This window comes from Metarhizium robertsii (assembly GCF_000187425.2).
Source record: "Metarhizium robertsii ARSEF 23 chromosome Unknown MAA_Scf_2, whole genome shotgun sequence".
Taxonomy (NCBI): domain Eukaryota; kingdom Fungi; phylum Ascomycota; class Sordariomycetes; order Hypocreales; family Clavicipitaceae; genus Metarhizium; species Metarhizium robertsii.
Window position 1 is genome coordinate 616921 of NW_011942160.1, and position 18290 is coordinate 635210.

At 52.3% G+C, this 18290-nt stretch overlaps 7 protein-coding genes across 7 annotated transcripts; 4 read left to right on the forward strand and 3 right to left on the reverse strand.

Annotated features, from left to right (window-relative positions):
- Nucleotides 1-1348: 1348 nt before the first annotated feature.
- Nucleotides 1349-3129, forward strand: MAA_07156 (Major facilitator superfamily domain, general substrate transporter; the record flags this gene model as incomplete). The annotated part of the gene is made up of 4 exons (XM_007825154.2): nt 1349-1525; nt 1598-1659; nt 1716-2128; nt 2213-3129. The coding sequence occupies 4 exons, from the start codon at nt 1349-1351 to the stop codon at nt 3127-3129; spliced, it is 1569 nt and encodes a 522-aa protein (XP_007823345.2).
- A 379-nt stretch (nt 3130-3508) lies between these two features.
- On the reverse strand, nt 3509-4540 carry MAA_07157 (thioredoxin reductase GliT; the record flags this gene model as incomplete). Its single annotated transcript, XM_007825155.1, has 2 exons — nt 3509-4064; nt 4140-4540. 2 exons carry the CDS (start codon nt 4538-4540, stop codon nt 3509-3511), a joined length of 957 nt encoding a protein of 318 aa, XP_007823346.1.
- Nucleotides 4541-5134: 594 nt separating this feature from the next.
- On the reverse strand, nt 5135-6096 carry MAA_07158 (haloacid dehalogenase; the record flags this gene model as incomplete). The annotated part of the gene is made up of 2 exons (XM_007825156.1): nt 5135-5800; nt 5869-6096. The coding sequence occupies 2 exons, from the start codon at nt 6094-6096 to the stop codon at nt 5135-5137; spliced, it is 894 nt and encodes a 297-aa protein (XP_007823347.1).
- A 1282-nt stretch (nt 6097-7378) lies between these two features.
- Nucleotides 7379-8125, forward strand: MAA_10781 (uncharacterized protein; the record flags this gene model as incomplete). The annotated part of the gene is made up of 2 exons (XM_011412700.1): nt 7379-7780; nt 7835-8125. 2 exons carry the CDS (start codon nt 7379-7381, stop codon nt 8123-8125), a joined length of 693 nt encoding a protein of 230 aa, XP_011411002.1.
- A 4314-nt stretch (nt 8126-12439) lies between these two features.
- On the forward strand, nt 12440-13041 carry MAA_07159 (uncharacterized protein; the record flags this gene model as incomplete). The annotated part of the gene is made up of 2 exons (XM_007825157.1): nt 12440-12487; nt 12538-13041. The coding sequence occupies 2 exons, from the start codon at nt 12440-12442 to the stop codon at nt 13039-13041; spliced, it is 552 nt and encodes a 183-aa protein (XP_007823348.1).
- A 1070-nt stretch (nt 13042-14111) lies between these two features.
- On the forward strand, nt 14112-15611 carry MAA_07160 (Major facilitator superfamily domain protein; the record flags this gene model as incomplete). The annotated part of the gene is made up of 1 exon (XM_007825158.1): nt 14112-15611. One exon carries the CDS (start codon nt 14112-14114, stop codon nt 15609-15611), a length of 1500 nt encoding a protein of 499 aa, XP_007823349.1.
- Nucleotides 15612-15936: 325 nt separating this feature from the next.
- On the reverse strand, nt 15937-17370 carry MAA_07161 (UPF0187 domain membrane protein; the record flags this gene model as incomplete). Its single annotated transcript, XM_007825159.1, has 1 exon — nt 15937-17370. The coding sequence occupies one exon, from the start codon at nt 17368-17370 to the stop codon at nt 15937-15939; it is 1434 nt and encodes a 477-aa protein (XP_007823350.1).
- Between the last annotated feature and the right edge of the window lie 920 nt (nt 17371-18290).

Below are 18290 nucleotides of genomic sequence, written 5' to 3' on the forward strand. Positions count from 1 at the left end.
GAATTGGACGTCCAACAATAGCCTCGATGTCCTGCCAAGCAAACGTGACGGCCGACGGCAACTTTGCTTATACGAAAATCAGTCACCGCTGTGAACTTGTGATGCCCGTACGTGCTGCCGTGATGGCGCCTCCTCCCATGCTCAGTGTCGTTCTGACTTGGGCGGCTGTAGCGTTGAGAATGTGCCATATCGTCTGGTTATGGGAGGGGATGATGTCCACTTGGATATATCAATCTTCTTTCTGGTGAGGAAGTCTGCTGCCGCGGCGAGTGTCTCCACGGATGACGTTGACTTGGGCTATTTCCTCAGGCAAAGTTCAATGGTGGAGGATCATGTTCATGACGCGGGTTTTGATCTTGGGGTTGAGCCGTGTTGAGCCGTATATCAATAGTTCCAAAATGACTGGCTTGTCTGGGTCCTGCTATCTGAATCGGCATACAGCGCAGTCGATTGCGTCCTTGATATGGTTAGTTGGCACGACATTGTTGGCGGTGGAAACTAGAAAATTGTCAATACCATTGACGTTCGGCTGTCAGGTCCAAAGCCCAACTCTGCTCAGCACCGTTGGACAAAAACACGATCCATAATGTATTGCTAATATATAAAGATGGAGGGTTTGTCTTTAAGTTTCGCGATCGGGCTACACGTCACACACCTATCTACCTAGGTATGGGAACACTCGGGGTGAGAAGATGAGGTCAAAATATTCATCTTCCGAAAACTGAAATGGCAACCCGGGCTTAGGAGGCGAAGCTTCCTTTGGTCCGAATTATTGAACCAGACTGCCATTGATCAAGCCAGTCGATGGCCTGTGCCACCAACGCAAACCGATGCAGCGGTTATTGGATATCCATACGGAGTACATGCAACATTCAGTGTGTCTTTCTGCCTTTTAGGCGACCGGCATAATCATTACATATGTATGTAGAGTCTTTCAGCGCACGGTCTCACTGGCCACGTCAGTATTCGCGGCGTACTACTTGCTTTTGCTATAAAAGCAAGCGGTCGCTGTGGGGGAAGAATTCGCTCCCAAGACAACTCGTTTAAAAGTTTCTAAGGAAGTGGATACCGATATATTTGCTAAAAATCGACGAGGTGCATCGCTTGCAAAGTAAGACCTTGGGAGGTCTGTCATTCGGGGAAAATTAGCCTCCAGTAGCCTCTTGCGTCTTGAGTCTTGACTCTTGATCTGCACCATCGAGAAACCCCGGCTCCATCGATTGTCTACTTAACCTCACGTATCTCTTTCATTTAGTCGTTATTTTCCCCGTCGGCATCAAGGTATACTCCAAGGCTTGGACAAATGGCAACAGCAGACCATCGTGGGCTCATACACCCAAAAGACAGCATGGCATGCCTCCAAGATCAATCAACCCCGGAGACGGACGCCGAGAGAAGTGCCTCGCCAATAACGAGCAAGAACAACCACCACGAATCCGACAAACGAGATGCGTCGGCCGAGGATATTCTTGCGCGGCAGGACTTGGATCCCGGAATGGACAAGAAGATGCACCTGGTGAACAATGTGAGTGTCCCCCCAAATAATCCCACAGCTTAAAACCTGGCACGGTGTGCTCACGCACCCATCCGCAACAAGACCCTCGACGAGATCGGATGGACAAACTACCACTGGAAACTCTTCTTCCTCAGCGGCTTCGGGTACGTCACGCCCCCTCGACTCCCAAGCTCAAGTCCCCAATCCTCACGACGCGCAGCTTCTCCGTGGACGCGCTCCAGCTCAGCCTCCAGGGCATCATATCCGTCCAGGCCGTGCTCGAGTTCCAGCCCTCCTACCCCAAGGGCCTCACCATCGCCCTGTACACGGGCATGCTCGTCGGCGCCCTCTTCTGGGGCCTCTTCGCCGACATCATCGGCCGCAAGACGGCCTTCAACACCTCCCTCCTCATCTGCTCCGTCTTCACCGTGGCCGCCGGCGCCGCGCCCACCTGGGCCTCGCTCGGCTTCTTCATCGCCGCGGCCGCCTTCGGCGCCGGCGGCAACCTGATTCTCGACACGGCCGTCTTCCTCGAGCACCTCCCCTCGAGCAAGCAGTGGACGGTCAGCTGGCTGTCGGCCTGGTGGGGAGTAGGATGCACGATTGCCGGCCTAGTCGCCTGGGGCTATATGCGTGAGCGTTCCGCAGCCCCCCCTCGTTAATGTTTTCTCTGCCTTGGCCCCTTTCTGACCCTTGCCCTTGAGGTTGGATACACAGCCGCCTTCTCCTGCGCGGCCGCAAGCGACTGCGCGAGAGGGGACAACCGCGGGTGGCGATACCTCATGTACACCATGGGCGGGCTCATCCTGCTCCTCAGCGCGCTCCGCGTCACCGTGATCCGGCTCCGCGAAACGCCCAAGTTCCTCCTGGGACAGGGCAAGGACGCCGAGGTGGTCCGCGTGCTCGGGGAGCTGGCGGCGCGGTACGGGCGGCCCTGCTCCCTCGGCGTCGAGCAGCTCGAGGCCTGCGGCGCCGTCGGCTTCGCCCACGCCCGCAGCCGCTTCTCCCTGGGCGAGTTTGCCATCCACGCCCGCGCCCTGTTCGCCACCGGCAAGATGGCCCAGACTACCGTGCTGCTCTGGCTGTCGTGGGCCATCATCGGCCTGGCGTATCCCCTGTTCAACGTCTTCCTGCCCTACTACCTCGCCAGCAGGGGCGTGCAGTTTGGCGTCGCGGGCACGTACCAGACGTGGCGCAACTATGCTCTCGTCCAGGTATGCGGCATCCCTGGCCCCGTGCTAGGCGGCCACATGGCGAATTGCCGCGTCTTGGGACGCCGGTACACCATGGTGGTTGGCGCCGTGGCCACAATGGCCTTCTTCTTTGCGTACTCGCAGGTTGCGTCTCAGGAGGCCAGTGTTGCGTATAGCTGCGTCATCTCCTTCACGCTCGAGATTTACTATGGCGTCTTGTATGGGTACACGGCGGAGACGCTGCCTTCTGCTCATCGTGCTACGGGGAATGGCATTGCCGTCGCCTTTTGTCGATTGACTGGGGCCATGTCTGCTGTTGTGGCGACGTATGCGAACCCGGCGACTGTCGCGCCCGTCTTTATTTGTGCCGCCTTGTACGGGGGGTTGGCGGTATGTGCATTCTTGCTGCCCTTTGAGTCGTATGGGAAGCGGGCTTCTTAAGGATGCGTGTTTGGCCTCAAATTGGGGCTTGAACGAAGATACGCTTGGCTGCTGTTGCCCTGAATACCTAGGTAGTTGTAGATGGTCAATAGATTGCAGACTGATATCCCCATGAACCGGGTACTGGTGATTTGATTACTCGCACTTGTTTATAGTAGAGAAACCAGTTCCATTTACATCGTATACGGAGTGGATACAATGTATATAGACCAAAGTGACATGCTATCACGCAAGCAATCATGATAACAGCCATCTGCGAGTCTCCATAGGCAGATAACAAACATGGACATACAAGAGTCTACAATAACCTTTGCCCGGCAAGTTGTCCTTGCCATCCTATTCAAACATGTCCCAACACAAATCCATTCCATCGAGTCCATCAGAGCTCATCCTTCTCGTCCAAATCATGGTGCAACTGAGACACCAATCCAACACCCGCAAACATACCCATCTGAATAGCCTGTACAGCGCTCTTCATCATGGTGGCCGCATCTCCCGCGGCGAAGCATCCCTCCACACTCGTCTCATTAAACGGAGCCGTAACCACAATATCCCCTGTCGGCGCGCATTCCAACCCCAACTGCGCCGCAAACGGCGACTGCTGTTCAACCAGGGGATGGTTTGTAATAAAGCCCTCCCTCTTGCTGGTACCGTCTGCAAAATGAACAATCACACCCGGTCCCGAACCATTCTCCAGTTCCAGTCTTGCGACTTTTCTGTCCTCGTACGTGATCTTGCTGCTGTGCAGCATCGATCTGACTTGCTCCAGTAGAGAAGGATTCCCGTTGGTGTAGACCGTGGTGCTTTTGGCGAGGCGCTTAGCCATGAGTGTTGCGTGCGCAATCATCTCCGCGGCCGTCAGCATGCCCGATGCCAAAACCCCGACTGATTCGGCACCACGTTCTTCGAACCCGTGGCAAAACAAGCAGTGAAACCTGGCAAATAATCGGAAATCAGTATCAAGTACACCGGGGTATCGAATGAGTTTTAACCACACGGGGGTTCCTTACACGCCGCGTGCCCAGCAGGCATCGTAGCCCTCGATATCTGTGGGGGGCACATCCCTCACTCCGGTACCCAAGCCGAGTTTCTTTCCGGTGTACTTGTCTCCCTGGTCGTCAATTGCCTCGAAGATGCCGCTGTCCAACTTGCGCACCTCCTTGATCGTGGCCGCCTTGAACTCGATATGCTCATATCTCTTCCTCAGGTCCTCGCAGACTTTTGTCCTGAAATCGACGGGATTCACATGATCAAAGCCAGGCACGTTGTGCATGTGTGTTGCCCTTGCGTTGCGGTACTCTCCAGAATCTAGAACCAACGCAGAGTAGGCCTGTCTCGCCAAAGCTATGGCCATGGATAGGCCGGCTGGGCCGCCGCCAATAATGAGAACGTCGTACAACTTGGGGCTCATTTCTGGCAAAAACGAGTGGCAGTTGGTGGTCAGGTATGAAGAACGAGTTTGGAGAATCCTGCATTGCTAGCCGTGAAGCGCGGCTTTTATCGAGGACGGCGGCGGGAGCCTCTCGGCCTCTTTTTCCGCGCCGGACCGGGAAATGTGGGCCACTTGTTAAAAGTCTCCGGGACAAGTCTCCGGCGAGGCCATGGCGCGTTGGACTGGCCGACAAGGTTGCTTTTCTCGCTCGTATCAGATCTGATTGCGGCTCAAAGAGTAACCGCAGATGAGTCACAGGGCAAACGGAAGTATGACACAATCTCTTCTGTCAGCTTCGTCAGTCAGTGCGCTTCAGCTGGTCGAGGTGCTTCTCATCGCGTATCTAAAGAATATTCCACTGTTCTCCAGTAAAAAAGCATTTTACGCGATTAGTGCGTAAAACAGAAGTTAGTATGATTCAGGATACGGGTTCACCTGCCCAACCCTACCGACCGTATGCCAGCAAGCCATGCCGTGCAATATCGACAAAGTCGCAACGCTCTTGTATCCTCACCCTGGCTATGAACTCTCCCTCTTCATAAGTGCACATGCAATGAATCATCATTTCGTCTCTCATTCCACGCCCGTCATCCACGCGGCCAAGTCTCGCAACGAACGCACCCTGACAACCTCAAGTTCGGTAAACAGGGCATTGACGCTTTTGGCAGGGCAGTCCTCCAACTTGGGAATCTCCATGGCCCTCCCCTCGACATCAAGCAGTACCGGATTCCAGCCTGCATTCGTAGCGCCCACAACATCCCTGGCATACTCGTCACCGACGTAGATTTTCTGCCAGCTCTCCAGCTCAGCGGAGGTCGGGGCTCGCCCAGACCGGCTGGCGATGACACGGCTCAGCATGAGCTCAGCCGCCTGAAATATCCGCCGGTCCGGCTTCTCGACGCCTACATCATACGACATGCAGTGAAAGTCAATGTCGTACTCCTCCTCCGGCGACACGGGCGGCCCGCCTGGCGTGCCGTAGCGCAAGGGACTGACATTCAGCCCAAAGGAAGAAAGAATGCTCGGCACCCTATCGTCTGAATTCGTCACCACGCCCACAATGACCTGCTCGAAGCCCTGTCGAGCTTTGCGCTGCCGAAACGCCCTCAGCGTAGAAAGGAGACTGCTCTCCGCAGCGTATCCCTCGTTGGAGGCGAATCGATGTATGAGCTTGGGAACCAGAGCCGGCGGTAGGGCTTGGTTATGTGGGATGAACGGTTTGAAGGTCGCCTGGATCACCTACTTTCGCGTTAGGAGGCAGCGGTCGATGTGTCTAGGGCACACCGAGGCCAGATGGCGAGACTTACATTCGTCCACCACCGAGTGGCGCCAAGTCCCGTATCCTTGCCATAGTTTGGATTCCTCTCCCTTTCTTGATTGATCGCTGCTGATAGGCGGGACTGCAGCTCGTCTTGGGTGAAGCTGGTGACGCCGCATTGGTGTGCGACCTGGGCATATTGCTGGGCCACGGACGCCTTTGGGCTAAACAAGGTGCCGAACGCGTCGAAGCACAAAAGAAGATTTCGCTTGCTCATGGTCGGGATAGGCCCGTGCGTGCTGGAAATAGAATCGGCCAGTCCTTTTTCAGCTGACCGATGATGCTTGTTGATGCAGAGATGGGGATCGGTGAGCTGAGCAATGTCGCGTTAGGAATTGAAGAACAGCCCCACAGCTGGACGGTGACATGACATTACCTAGGCACTTTCATAATATTATACTTGTGATATTGTGACATATTTGTTTATATTCATCTTTTTTTATCTTCTTCTATTTTTTCTTACCAAGTTATGCTTTATTTTATTTTTTATCATGTCGCCAGCCTAGCGCCCTTGGTCATGCGCAGCCTCGACGGGCACAGCACAGAGCCGCACATGCATATAACATAGAAGGTAGAAAAGTGCTTCGAGATGGCAGCAATGCATGTACGAAACTCCTAGGACTCTGATTGCCAGAAATCCCATGGTGCCTGTCCGATGTCGGGCCTTCCATGTTCTTCCTTGTACTTCCCTTCTGAGGCAGGAGCGTGTGGTTCTTCTTCCTCAACTTTGCCCGAGGCAGGAGCGTTGGCTGGTTGGAACGAAAGTCTGGTATTTTTTGAGCCTCCTCATCACTGCCACACCAATCGCTCAACCAGCGTCATTCCGGAGCGATGAATTCCTGGCCCATACTCCGGCACGGACCGTACAAGACATTACAGTGTGAGTCAAACCCTGCAATGTCCACGTCGACGTCTTGCAAGTGAGGTGCAACTTGGAACGCAGTGACGTGGATTCTGCGCTGCTGCATGGCACAACCGGCCGGACTCAATGCCCAACCCGACCAATGACTCGATTCAGCTTGGTTGCCTATCCCTCCTTGGGCGAATTGGGGAGGTGTCTGAGAGCACACAATTCGGGATCCGCGCTGCGAGAGTGGAGGTTGGTTGGCATCGTATATACCAACGACGACTTGGAAGACGACTTCACCATGAAGGAGAGAACCAGTGAACTTGCTGTTCTCGAGTCAGTCACTCCAAGGTTGCTCGACGTATAATTTTGATGCTTCGTGAACCTTGCCCGCTATAGTGTAGCATCGTGGCGGTGAGGTGCACGCACCATCTAGCTTGTTGGGTGCTCGATGCCATCACCATTACCATTCGTTCTCGTGGCCGATGCCATCCATGTTTGTGCCGGGGCCAACAGGGCGTTCCTCTTATACCACGCCTCTCAACCGAGTTTCAGGCAAGTCGGGTACCTTCAAATATACTTTCCTCTTTTCAATTGCCTACTGATCAAGTTTACCTGGTTTGTCGAAGACATGTGTCCGGTCACACCTAACATGCTTAATGCGCGACGCGAAAAGGATTGTTTCATGATTACGCATGAGCGCAAGTATTACAGCCTCAACAACTCGTTTGTCAAACGCAGCCTTCGCCCATCTGAATGGCAGCACAATCCGTTCGACGGTACGCTGAGCATACCTCGCTTTGGCAATGAGCGCCTCTTGAATGAGGGCGCTACATTGCGATTCATTGCTGAAAATACGAATATCCCCGTGCCAAAGCTCTATGGCTGCTTTGAGGATGACAACGCAGTATACTTGGTCACCGAGCTTATCGAGGGCGTGGAAATGGCTGCTCTCGAACCAGCGCAGCGCAAAACGGTTGAATTAGAGCTGGAGGGCTACGTAGATGTTCTAAGAGGGTTGAAGTCCAGTGTATGGGGAGGACCCTCGGGAATTGTAAGCACTCACACCTCCCGTTTCTCATTCCTCAGTTTAACATTTTCTGTACAGGTTATTCCACCGTACCGGATCATGGCAAAATCGCACCGTCAAACCTGGAAGATGAAGCCGAGGGAGTCTAGTGACCTTGTCTTCTGCCACAACGACTTCTCCGCGCATAATGTCATCGTCGACCCAGTGAGCCTCAAAGTTAAGGCGGTCATTGATTGGGAATACGCTGGGTTTTATCCACGGGAGTTTGAGTCTGAGTTTTTCCGACGCCCTGGGCCGTCAGTTGCGCTTGATGGAGAAAGAAATGACGTGGAAGAGCTTTTGGAAACCATGCATCAGAATGAGGAGTAGATTTATCGGAATAATCTCTACAGATAAATTTATATATTGACGAGCATCCCCCTTCATCCTGCCTTCACCATTCATCACCATGCAGCGTAACAGCTAGTCTCCTAGTACTTAGGTACCAGTCTTGGTGGTTGGCTTTTCTGGGATATTTATTCAGTGACAGTACTAAGTGTCGCAGCTTGGATGAGATGGCTTCCATACCCGTAGTTCCTTTTGTAGTTTCTTTCTTTTTGTGCATCGTCTCCCAAGGACATTCTGGTTGGGTAGAGGAGTAGATTTCTGCGCACGCTAAGCATTTGATAGCTTGAGAGGGCATTTTTGCTTCGTATTTCTTCTCAACTGAGGGTCAAAATATGTGTAGAGAATCTAGGGTAGTGAGTAATGTAGATGGATTGTGACGGAGATGATCTGAGGCCAGGTGTTGCCCAGGCTACTTTACATATTCCACTGATTACGGCCACAACTCGTCGTCCGCGATATCTGTTGTATGAAAACATCGCAACACCATAGCCAGGAGGAGCATATGCAAAGAACTGCGCATATGGATGCCGCCTGGCGCTTTGGCTCACAACCCCTTCACCTCGATCGAATGTTTGGCCTGGAATAGGTTCATCCTCCAAGCTCCCCATCCATCTTTTCCTCCCTTCTCAATCGTTTCCTTTCAACGACTGGTTTAGGAAGAATGCTGTCGTCTGCCTCGTTATGCAGACCATGAGTTTGCAAACCACTGCGCGCATCACGAGAACGTCTGAGCCAGCTTCGGTGTGGCAGGATGTTGCGTCTGATGTCAGTTTATACTGCCTCACGTCCGTTTCTGTAGGCATTCGCGGTATACGCCTGCAAGTGGCCCATGCATGTGTTCTGGGATAACACATCATCAGCATTGGGTCCTATGGTGGCACGCGCTCTTCGCAGAGCAAAGTTCCGCGGAGTGTCTAGCACGAAGAATAGAGAGGCCAAATTATCGAATTAGTGAGGAGCCAAGGAAGGGAGAGGACTTGGAACAAAAAGAGTTGCACTGACCAGGGCAGAATTGTTGTTATGAAAGTTCGGCCAACGGGTCTAGCAACTTGCAGGACTTGTCATGGACACCGAGGATGCCGTAACATCCGGGGTTTGGTTGTGATGTTGGTTGGATGCTCTACGCAGGTCAAACCAACACGCTGTTTTGGCTTCTCGGGCGAGCAAAATTCTCAACCCGAGTAACGCACTGAGCAATGGGTTGGTGAATAGACAAGGATGATAGGTGCGGACCGGTTGAGCACATTTTCTTCCCAGGACACGCAGGAAATCTTTTGAGGGTCCTGCTTCTGCAGTTATCTGGTTAGTAGCAGAATACGAAACGTTTTGGAGGCCACTTGAGAGATCGACTTCGGAAGAGAGCCACGGGTCTTGCAAAACAATGGTCTGTTTTAGCCTGTTATAATGCCTCTGAGGACTCCCTCCTAGCCAGCATTCTGCCAACGTGCCAGCACATAATTACGGCCAGGTGTTATCTTATTATACGAAACAAGCATCAGTTACTCTGCCCAAGTCAGGTTGCTATGTCGCGGCTCTAATTAACTCTGAAGGTTGACGTCCTTAGCCTACCTAGGTATGTACCAATGTACCTTGGGTGCGGGATCCCCACAATCATGGCGCGGGCCGGGCCACCCTGCTCAGCCTCTAACCATTCAAAGTTTGCAGTGGCATCAATCATGAGAATCGAAAGACATCAATCACATGCAGCTCGCTGCCAACCAGGCATCCGGACCACTCCCGGATGACTCAGGCAGTAGTTACTACTACTAGTAACTCAACCACCACGCCGAGGCGAGTGAGCCGGTGGACACTCGTGCTTCTTGGCCCACGCTTCGACCTGGGTACTATTTTCAGAGTGAAGAAGTAAACAATGGCCATGTACAGCCTCATGACGGCGTCGACGACCCAGTTGTTCCTCGGTGAATCGCCCGAGGCGCATCTACGCATCAGGTCCGCCAAGGCCGACGTCGTCATCAGGTGCTGGCCGTCTTGGAGGAGAGTCGCCATGTCGCCCTACGACCAACGCCCTTGGACGCTTCCTTGAACTGGACCCCGTGGCGCCTCAGCCCTCTCATTTCGGAAACAGGCCAGGCGAACGGTGCGAGCAATAACAATCCATCCCATGGATCCGACCTTGAACGCGAATGAGGGCAGGGCTTCTTGCAACATGGTAGTCTTCTCTATGCTCGACTGCTGTAGGGCCATGGTCCAAGAAAAGCCGGGTTACGGCCACAGCGTCAGCCTCGACGATGCCAGTTTCGCATTAGAATCGCAACATGAAGTGACTGCTGGTACTCCCAAGAAGGAATGTCAACTCCTAGATCAACGGGAGTTGGCGACGCAGTCAATGAGCATGAGAGCATCTAGCGCACAAAGGCCAAGAGGCAACTTGCGTTTTATCTCGCCCATCTTGCTTCAGACTCTCTATGAAAATAATATCATGTACTTGGAAGAAAAGCGAGACTATAAGCAAGCGATTTTGGGATTCACCATGTTGCGCTTTCTAGCCAAGGTGCTTCCGTACAGCTAGGCAGTCGCCGACAGAAACGCGACAATTCAGGTGAGGATGCATCTTGGCAAGTTTCCATCTTGTACAGCGCCGGGAACGTAGGTGGGACGCTTTCGGCTTGTTTGATCAAGTTTTCTGACTGCTGCCATCAATCAAACCCAAGCCCTAGGTTCTATGAGTACGACCGCCAGAGAAAGGGATCTGACGAGGATACCATGTTTTGGTGTTGCCAAAGTCAACCCGTTCTTGTCGAAATTTTCACCTCAAATCTCACCACTCAAGTATAGGGCCGTTGTTTCCCTGAGCTGTAGAAACGATATGCTAAGCAGTACACGTTCAACTCCTCCGAAGATGAATTACTCTCCGTACCCATTGCCCATTCCTCGTTGCGGGAAGAGAACATCACCATTCGGCACTGCTTCCTGACATGTGAGAAGCAGCAACTATTCGCACAGGTTTCCTGGCATAATAAGCACTAATAGATAATTCATTGGACAACATCGACATAAGTTCTTTTACTGCCTGCGTCCGGCACCATGTCCTGAAGGACCAGGTATATGATACCCGCAACATCATGTTTGGGTCCATGGTCCTACAAAAGTACCAGACGCCATCAAAATAAAAATAGGTCTGCCAAGACGACCGAGTACCCGGCCCGTAAAGGCCATGCAGCGGAGGCTCAAATGCCGAGTATTCTAGGAGCAATAGTAACGTTGAATCCTGCTCAAGAGAGTTTTGGACGAGGCTTTCCATGTCCCCCAGGTGCCTTAAGCCGCCATGAATCAGTAATCCAAACAGATGCTGATGTTCCCCGTGGCCCAGATCTCCCGCAGACACGAATTGCAGGACGCACAGACGTGCATCCTTTTTCGACTCACAAATTCTCTTCCGCCGCTTCGACAGCATGCTATTTTCGTCCAAACTCTTTGAGCCCTCCACCAAGATTCGGTGGCGTGTCGCAAGTCGAGCCTCATCAGGATCACCCAATAATCATGAATCCTGATCTTGGTCATCCATACCCCTTCTCAGCACTGCAGATTTGTCGCACAGTAATTAGGTGTGCCTCACACATGAAATCCCGTGGCGTGGTTTTGGTACTCTTTTGGTGTGACGAAATTTCATGGCCAGAAAAAAGGCTCAATCCGCAAAGAGGACGAGACTCCAGGACCGACAACCGAAATTACATATTTCCATCCACGGGCTCCTCGCCTTCCCGGTCGGATCCAGTGTCGATGGCCATTTACAAACCCCGGCTAGAATCGTTCTAGAGGCTCCCGAAACATCAGACGGCGACTAGAAACACCTCCCAAACACTGGGCCAACTTTGCCGTCTTGTTGTCCAGCTTCCCCGGCTTTTCAGGACTCATCTCCAACACATGCCGTTTAGCCAAGACGGCTGCGCACCAACTCCGTCTGAAACTCCCCACCTCGATCGGGCATCCATCCTGCTCTCCAAACACGTTTCATGAGTGTCTATCCGCACTTTAATGCTAAGCTTCTTCACTCGTCCAATCACATACTGAGCGCAGAGTCTTCAAGTTCTTCCCCATGAGCGTGAGGCCGTGCGACGCTGTTTCGAATGATGGGTTGCGTGTCCCCGTACTGTCTTTGCATGTTATTCATCGTAGCTCAGATAATTAAGTAAAAAGGCCCTCCCGTTTCTTCGTCTCCTCCTGCATCAGCTAGTCTGTACTCGCATTGTGCTCCGTGACCAGCCAGACTGGTCGCCGGCTTCATGTCGACTTTCCCCCCTTCGCCATACCGCGTATTGTCGCGATAGCACCAACATGTCGACGCCGAAACACAAACAAATACTCGAGTGGTTGGACGCGGTCGTCGACGGACTCGAAACAAGCGCAAACAACGTCGAGACGCAAGCAAACAGCGTGAAGCCGGGCTTCATCATCACGCTAACCCACGCGATACCTTCAGACGAGCCAACCGCGTTGCCAACCCCTCCTCAAGCACAAACTTCGACATCAAACACAAGGATTTCTGGCGTCTCTGCTCCAACGCCACTGACAAGCAATCTTGCGCAACTAGAGCCATCAAGCGCTGTATCACCGCGTCCGCCTTCAGTTTCGCCTGTGTCCCCGCCTTCATCCTCGGCTTCGTCTTCGGCTTCGTCCTCGGCTTCGTCCTTGTCCTCCGCATCGTCCATCTCCACGGGTCCACAAGCTTCAACGCCGCCGCCGCTGCTGGTAGCCTCTCCATCTCCCACGTCGAGGATAGAATGGCCAACTGGGTTGTCTGCAGCGCCCTCTGTGACCCTGCCCTACCTGCCGAGCACGACTTTTGCAACGCAGCCCATAGGTTCCCGTACATCGCTGGCCGGGCTCCCCGCGACAGCAAATCCCAACAATCCCAACAATCCATCGGAGGAGAATAAGGGCTCGCTCACTCCACAGGTGGCGACGGAGGAAGTACGAGATAGTAGTCGGGCCATAGGAATCGTGTTCGGCTCACTGAGTAAGCCCTCCTAGTTACTGCTGAAACTTATTCGAAAAGAAGAAGAAAAAACACTAATGCAGGTCCTTAGCTGGAGTTGCGGCCCTTGTCCTCGGCGCGCTGATATTGTATAAATGCCGAGGAAGGAGGAGGTCATCGTCGCAATTGAGGCAATTCGAATGACAACTGGGTGGTGCCACAACCAACAGGCGATTGCCCAACTGAAGCATCCGGGCAGTTCGACTCGAATCTGGCGGTATCGGAACAGGCCATGTGGCACAGTCTCTGGTGTTGGTGTATGGCGTACTACAATGGGACTCGTGTTGACGGTTGCACTTGGGAGACGGTATTATTGCTGTTGATGTCAGCGTACTCCGTACTGCGGCGTGGATTTATCGCTGGCTGGCTTTTCTTTCGATTCAGCATAGCAAGCGTGCCGTTTGTAATAGATGATCTTCCATTTGTCCCGCAGAAACCAATCAATCAATCACGGACAAGGATCAGTCGGGAACCCACATCTGCATGGTTGTGTTTCCAAAACAGTAATCCAGACTCCGTACCACCGCACCGCGTTCCGTGCTCGGGACTCAAATTGCACAAATTCCGCGGCTGGCATTGCAATTCTCGTTCCATGCACTCCCGATGCACGTCTAGTCAATCTTCCCCGACCATTTGCATCGTCCCCGAGCAATCCGCGGCCCCAGAAACAATACTACAGCCATATTATTCCCGCCCACGTCCACGAAGCCTGGGTACACTATCCGGCGCTGGCGGGGTCTATGACTAAAGACAATACAGCCCGTCGATACGCGAAATTTTGATCAAAGCTAAGGGTTTTAGAAGGTTGACGCGGTATAGTCTTCGATTCAAGTTTTGATTGCATTCTCTTAATGGCGTGAAAGAGGTGTCTCGAGAGGTGCTGCATCAGTCGGGTGACTCGGGTGACTCGGGTCGTTCTCCTGGTGCTTCTCCAGACTCCTACCAATCTTCGCTTGGCATTTATTCGACAACATGTCGGAAGAAACAGGTCCGCAGCAACGACGAGGCATCGTCACCCACGATGCCTCCGAGGAAACGCCTCTTCTCCAAAATGATCGCTGTTCAACCGCCAGAGCATCAACCGAATCTTTGAATCATTCAGAAAATGGCTCGACAAAGCCTGTCTCCGATTCAGCCAGCGTGGCAAAGCCGCTGCCCAAAGTTCAAATTGCCTTGCTGTGTTACGCTCGGATGATGGAGCCTATTGCATTCTTCTCCATCTTCCCCTATATTGCGCAAATGGTGAAGCGCAATGGAAACCTACCCGACTCGGATGTGGGCTTTTACAGCGGTCTCATTGAGTCCGTCTTTTCTGGAACGCAGACCGTCGTTCTCATATTCTGGGGACGACTTGCAGACAAGGTAGGCCGCAAACCCATCTTGATCTACAGCCTTTGTGGCCTGACGATTGGGCCGGCGTTATTTGGACTTGCCACAAGTATTGAGGAGATGGTTTTGTTCAGGAGCATTGCCGGCGTGGTTTCGGGGTCGAGCTTGATTATTCGAACAATGATTGGCGACCACAGTACGCCCGAGACCCAGGCTGTTGCGTTTAGCTGGTTCGCCTTTGCAGGCAATGTGGGCATCTTTCTTGGCCCAATTATTGGCGGTGCTCTGGCAGATCCTGCGAACCAATACCCAGGTGTGTTCGGCGGCATTGACTTCTTTGAAAACTACCCATATGCCCTTCCGGGTCTCGTTGTCGGCGCTATTAGCGTTACCGCTGCGCTGACGTCAATGTTCTTTCTCGAAGAAACCTTGAACACAGACGAGACCCTTGGTGAAAGCTTCAACAGCAACTCGGAAGACGCCGATGCTTCGAAAATGACGATATGGCAGCTTATCAAGGCTCCAGGGGTCGGTGTCGTGTTATGGATTTATGGCCACGTCATGTTTCTTGCGTTTGCCTTTACAGCACTTCTCCCAGTCGCATTGTTTACCCCTGTCGAAATCGGCGGTCTAGGATGCTCAGCTATGCAAATTTCAATATACTTGGCTGCGCAGGGCGGTAGTCAGGCCGTATGGCTACTATTCGCTTTTCCATTCCTGCAGCACCGCCTAGGTACTAAGGGGGTGTTGCAAATGTGTGCTACTGCGTATCCGTTGTTTTTCGCAGGCTACATTGTCATGAACACCTTGCTTCGGGACGGCGGTCAAGCTGCCATGGCTTGGTTCTGGATACTAGGTTCCGTGGTTGCATTTGTCGGTCCCGGCGTGTCCATGGCCTTCACCGGAGTGCAACTGGCTTTGAACGATGTATCTCCAGCGCCTCAACAGCTCGGAACTCTCAATGCTATCGCCTTGACGTGCACCAGCGCCATTCGTTCAGTCGTGCCCGGTGTCGCTTCCGCCGTCTATGCTGTCGGTGTTCGTCATCAGATATTATGGGGCCACCTTGCTTGGGTCATTCTTATCCCTATATCGATGGCATTGACAGTATGTCTCAAGTGGTTACGCAATGATGGGCGCTGAGAAAGAAAGTTCTGATTGTTTATATAAAAATTGAACGTCATCAGTCTTGCGCCGGCGGGAAGAGTGGTCATTGGCCTAATGTGGCATCAGCATGTATTTTGGCGTCCAAAAAGTACTTTGTATTCCAAAACTGTATATTTTTATCTACCTTATATTACTCCGAAAACAACCTGGTATATATAGGATCCTGGAGACTTGTCTTTCTTTTTGCTGGCCTCTAACTATTGAGTTGCAATGTGAAACGAAAACGATTAAACAATCTGTATTCTATGCCCCACTGATTGGGCTTCGATTTCATGGCAATATTAGACGATTGTGAATGGATCTAAACATTGTGGTCGCCTGCCTGGGTGCTAGAGCCCTGGTGGTGACCTGACCGTGACCTTCGCCATTCGAACGTGGTCATGGGTTTTGTCTTAATAGCTTCTCTGAGCTTTTCTTCGCTTCGGTGTATCCAGGTGCCAGCGGAGGCGGTGCTGACTGGATAAAGGGGCATATTTTCCGATTTCATGAAAAAACCATACGGGTTCTGCATATCGTAGGAGGCGATTATATCCAACTCGGCCGCGATCTGGTCACAGAAACCGTCCAACGGCAGATCATTGACGTCTTGACCAAAGGGATTCTCAATTTCTCGGCCGATGAATAGAAGTCCGAGAATAATGTAAGCCGCGGCCAAGGTGGCGGGAATTGTGATCCAGCCCACATACTTGACGAGTTGGAAAGGGAGGAGCACCACGTAAAGCCAAGTGATCTGACTAATAGCAATAGTGTATGCAATTGGCAGGGGAGTGTTGAGCACTCGTTCGCATCCAGTCATAACGTCGTTGAGAACACTCAAGTTGTTATAGGCCAAGGTCTGCTGCATAGGCACCTTCAGCTGCTCATTCCTGACCATGTGATCAATGGTGACAGCAATGTGATTGAGAATTTCGAGTGGGAGGTTGCCAAGGGGGCGTGTCGCCTTTTTCAGCGTCTTCCGTGGGTTGCTGGCTGCAAACGAGACACCAAGATATTCTCCCAATCCTTTGAAAAAGTTCTTTTTGGGAGCAGTAAAAGACGATGCGTCCTCGTTTGTTGCTTCTTTAGCAAATGTATCCAAATGCCCGACAAGATTTTGCAAATCAGGGTATGCAGTGTACGGTTCGAAGCGTAGCGAGTGCTTGAGGGCAACAGCGAAGGCAACAAGCAGATTCATAGAGCTTAGCTTTTTCAGAACCGACTCTCGAGGGTCGGCTTCGGGATGGTCCAACCCGTGGATCCAAAAGACACGTCCTAGGACCTGGGAAGCCAAAACCAGTGCGGCCCAAAATTTTCGGCCTTCGGCATAGCGTTCGTAGGCAGTTGAGTTTCTGAAGGATAGGCCAAGACCCACTACGAAACCAGTGATTGTCAAGAGAACTGATTGCACACCAAGATCATGGATCTTCATGCTGATGACGGTAATGGCAGTTGACCATGCGGCAATAAATATCAGGGGAAGAATCATCTTGGGCAGAATGCTGCCGTGCATTTGGAGAAATATCGGCCATTTCGAGTGTTTCGAGGTATCTCGTGGGCCGGTGAAGTAGTCGTCGATCTCGAGCGATGTCCGGCGTGGGAACGGGAATGGTACATGGGGGGCGGTGGGCGACATTGGAGACTGAATGTTTTCCGGTTGTGCTTCAGTTGCGTGCTTCTTTTCATGATCCATTGTATGGACATTTGTCTTGGACGGCTCAAACATGGTCGTCACCTCTGCCGCACCGCCGTCGGCCATGTTGTCTCAGATGCACGCCGGCAGGACAAGCTCGCAGATAAATATAGAGAAAAATATGACAAGTGGTATAGCGATGGTGGATGAATAGAGAGGATTCGGGAAAGGACTGTGGCGCCGGAATTTAGGGCTTAGGAGAAGACCATAACGAGAGAAAGAACAGATAGCTAAATATCTAGGTCGTCAAAGAAACGAGGGGAGCAAAAAGAACAATCATGAAAGGAACCTGAAATTGAAGGTCAAGGACACAGAGGCCATGCCTGTTTAAGAATCGTCAAGGGTTGAGGCAGGAGTGCCGGCAGTGCTTTCCCTACTCATCCACTCACGCCACTCACACGTGCAGGCACGTACATGCGGCCATCCTCTCGCCTTCCACCTTTGCTTCCTCAACTGGTCCTGAAGCTGAAGTCCCTGCCCCCTTTGCAATTTTCTGTTTCCATGTCACAGCCGACAGCCTCCGCATACCAAAAGGTCAATTGTAAATTCACCACCAGACCACCAAACATCAGGCAAATCAACGAATCACGCCCTTTCCTGACCCGCAGCACCAAGCCTCGAACCCTCCAAGCGCTGACCGCCACCAGGAGCCAGGGGCTCTCGGCGCAACGGTAAGCGCCACATGGCAAAAAAAAGTGCAACATCTCGGACAAGTGGCCGCATTCGCAGGTAAGCATTGTGCTGCGCCTCCTATTACCGCTGGCTATGACAATACTAACATCCATCTCGCAACAACATACACATGGTTGGCGTTGCCTCGATTGGCAAAGGAACGATTGCTGACGCTCAGCACTCGTTGCCGGTTCGTAACAGTCGATACGATGCCCAAAACAATAAGCAGTACTAATACACTTTTCACCGCCACCACACATCATCTAACAAACCGAAGAGTCAGTGGTTGTGTCAAATTCCGAAACAAGCCACGA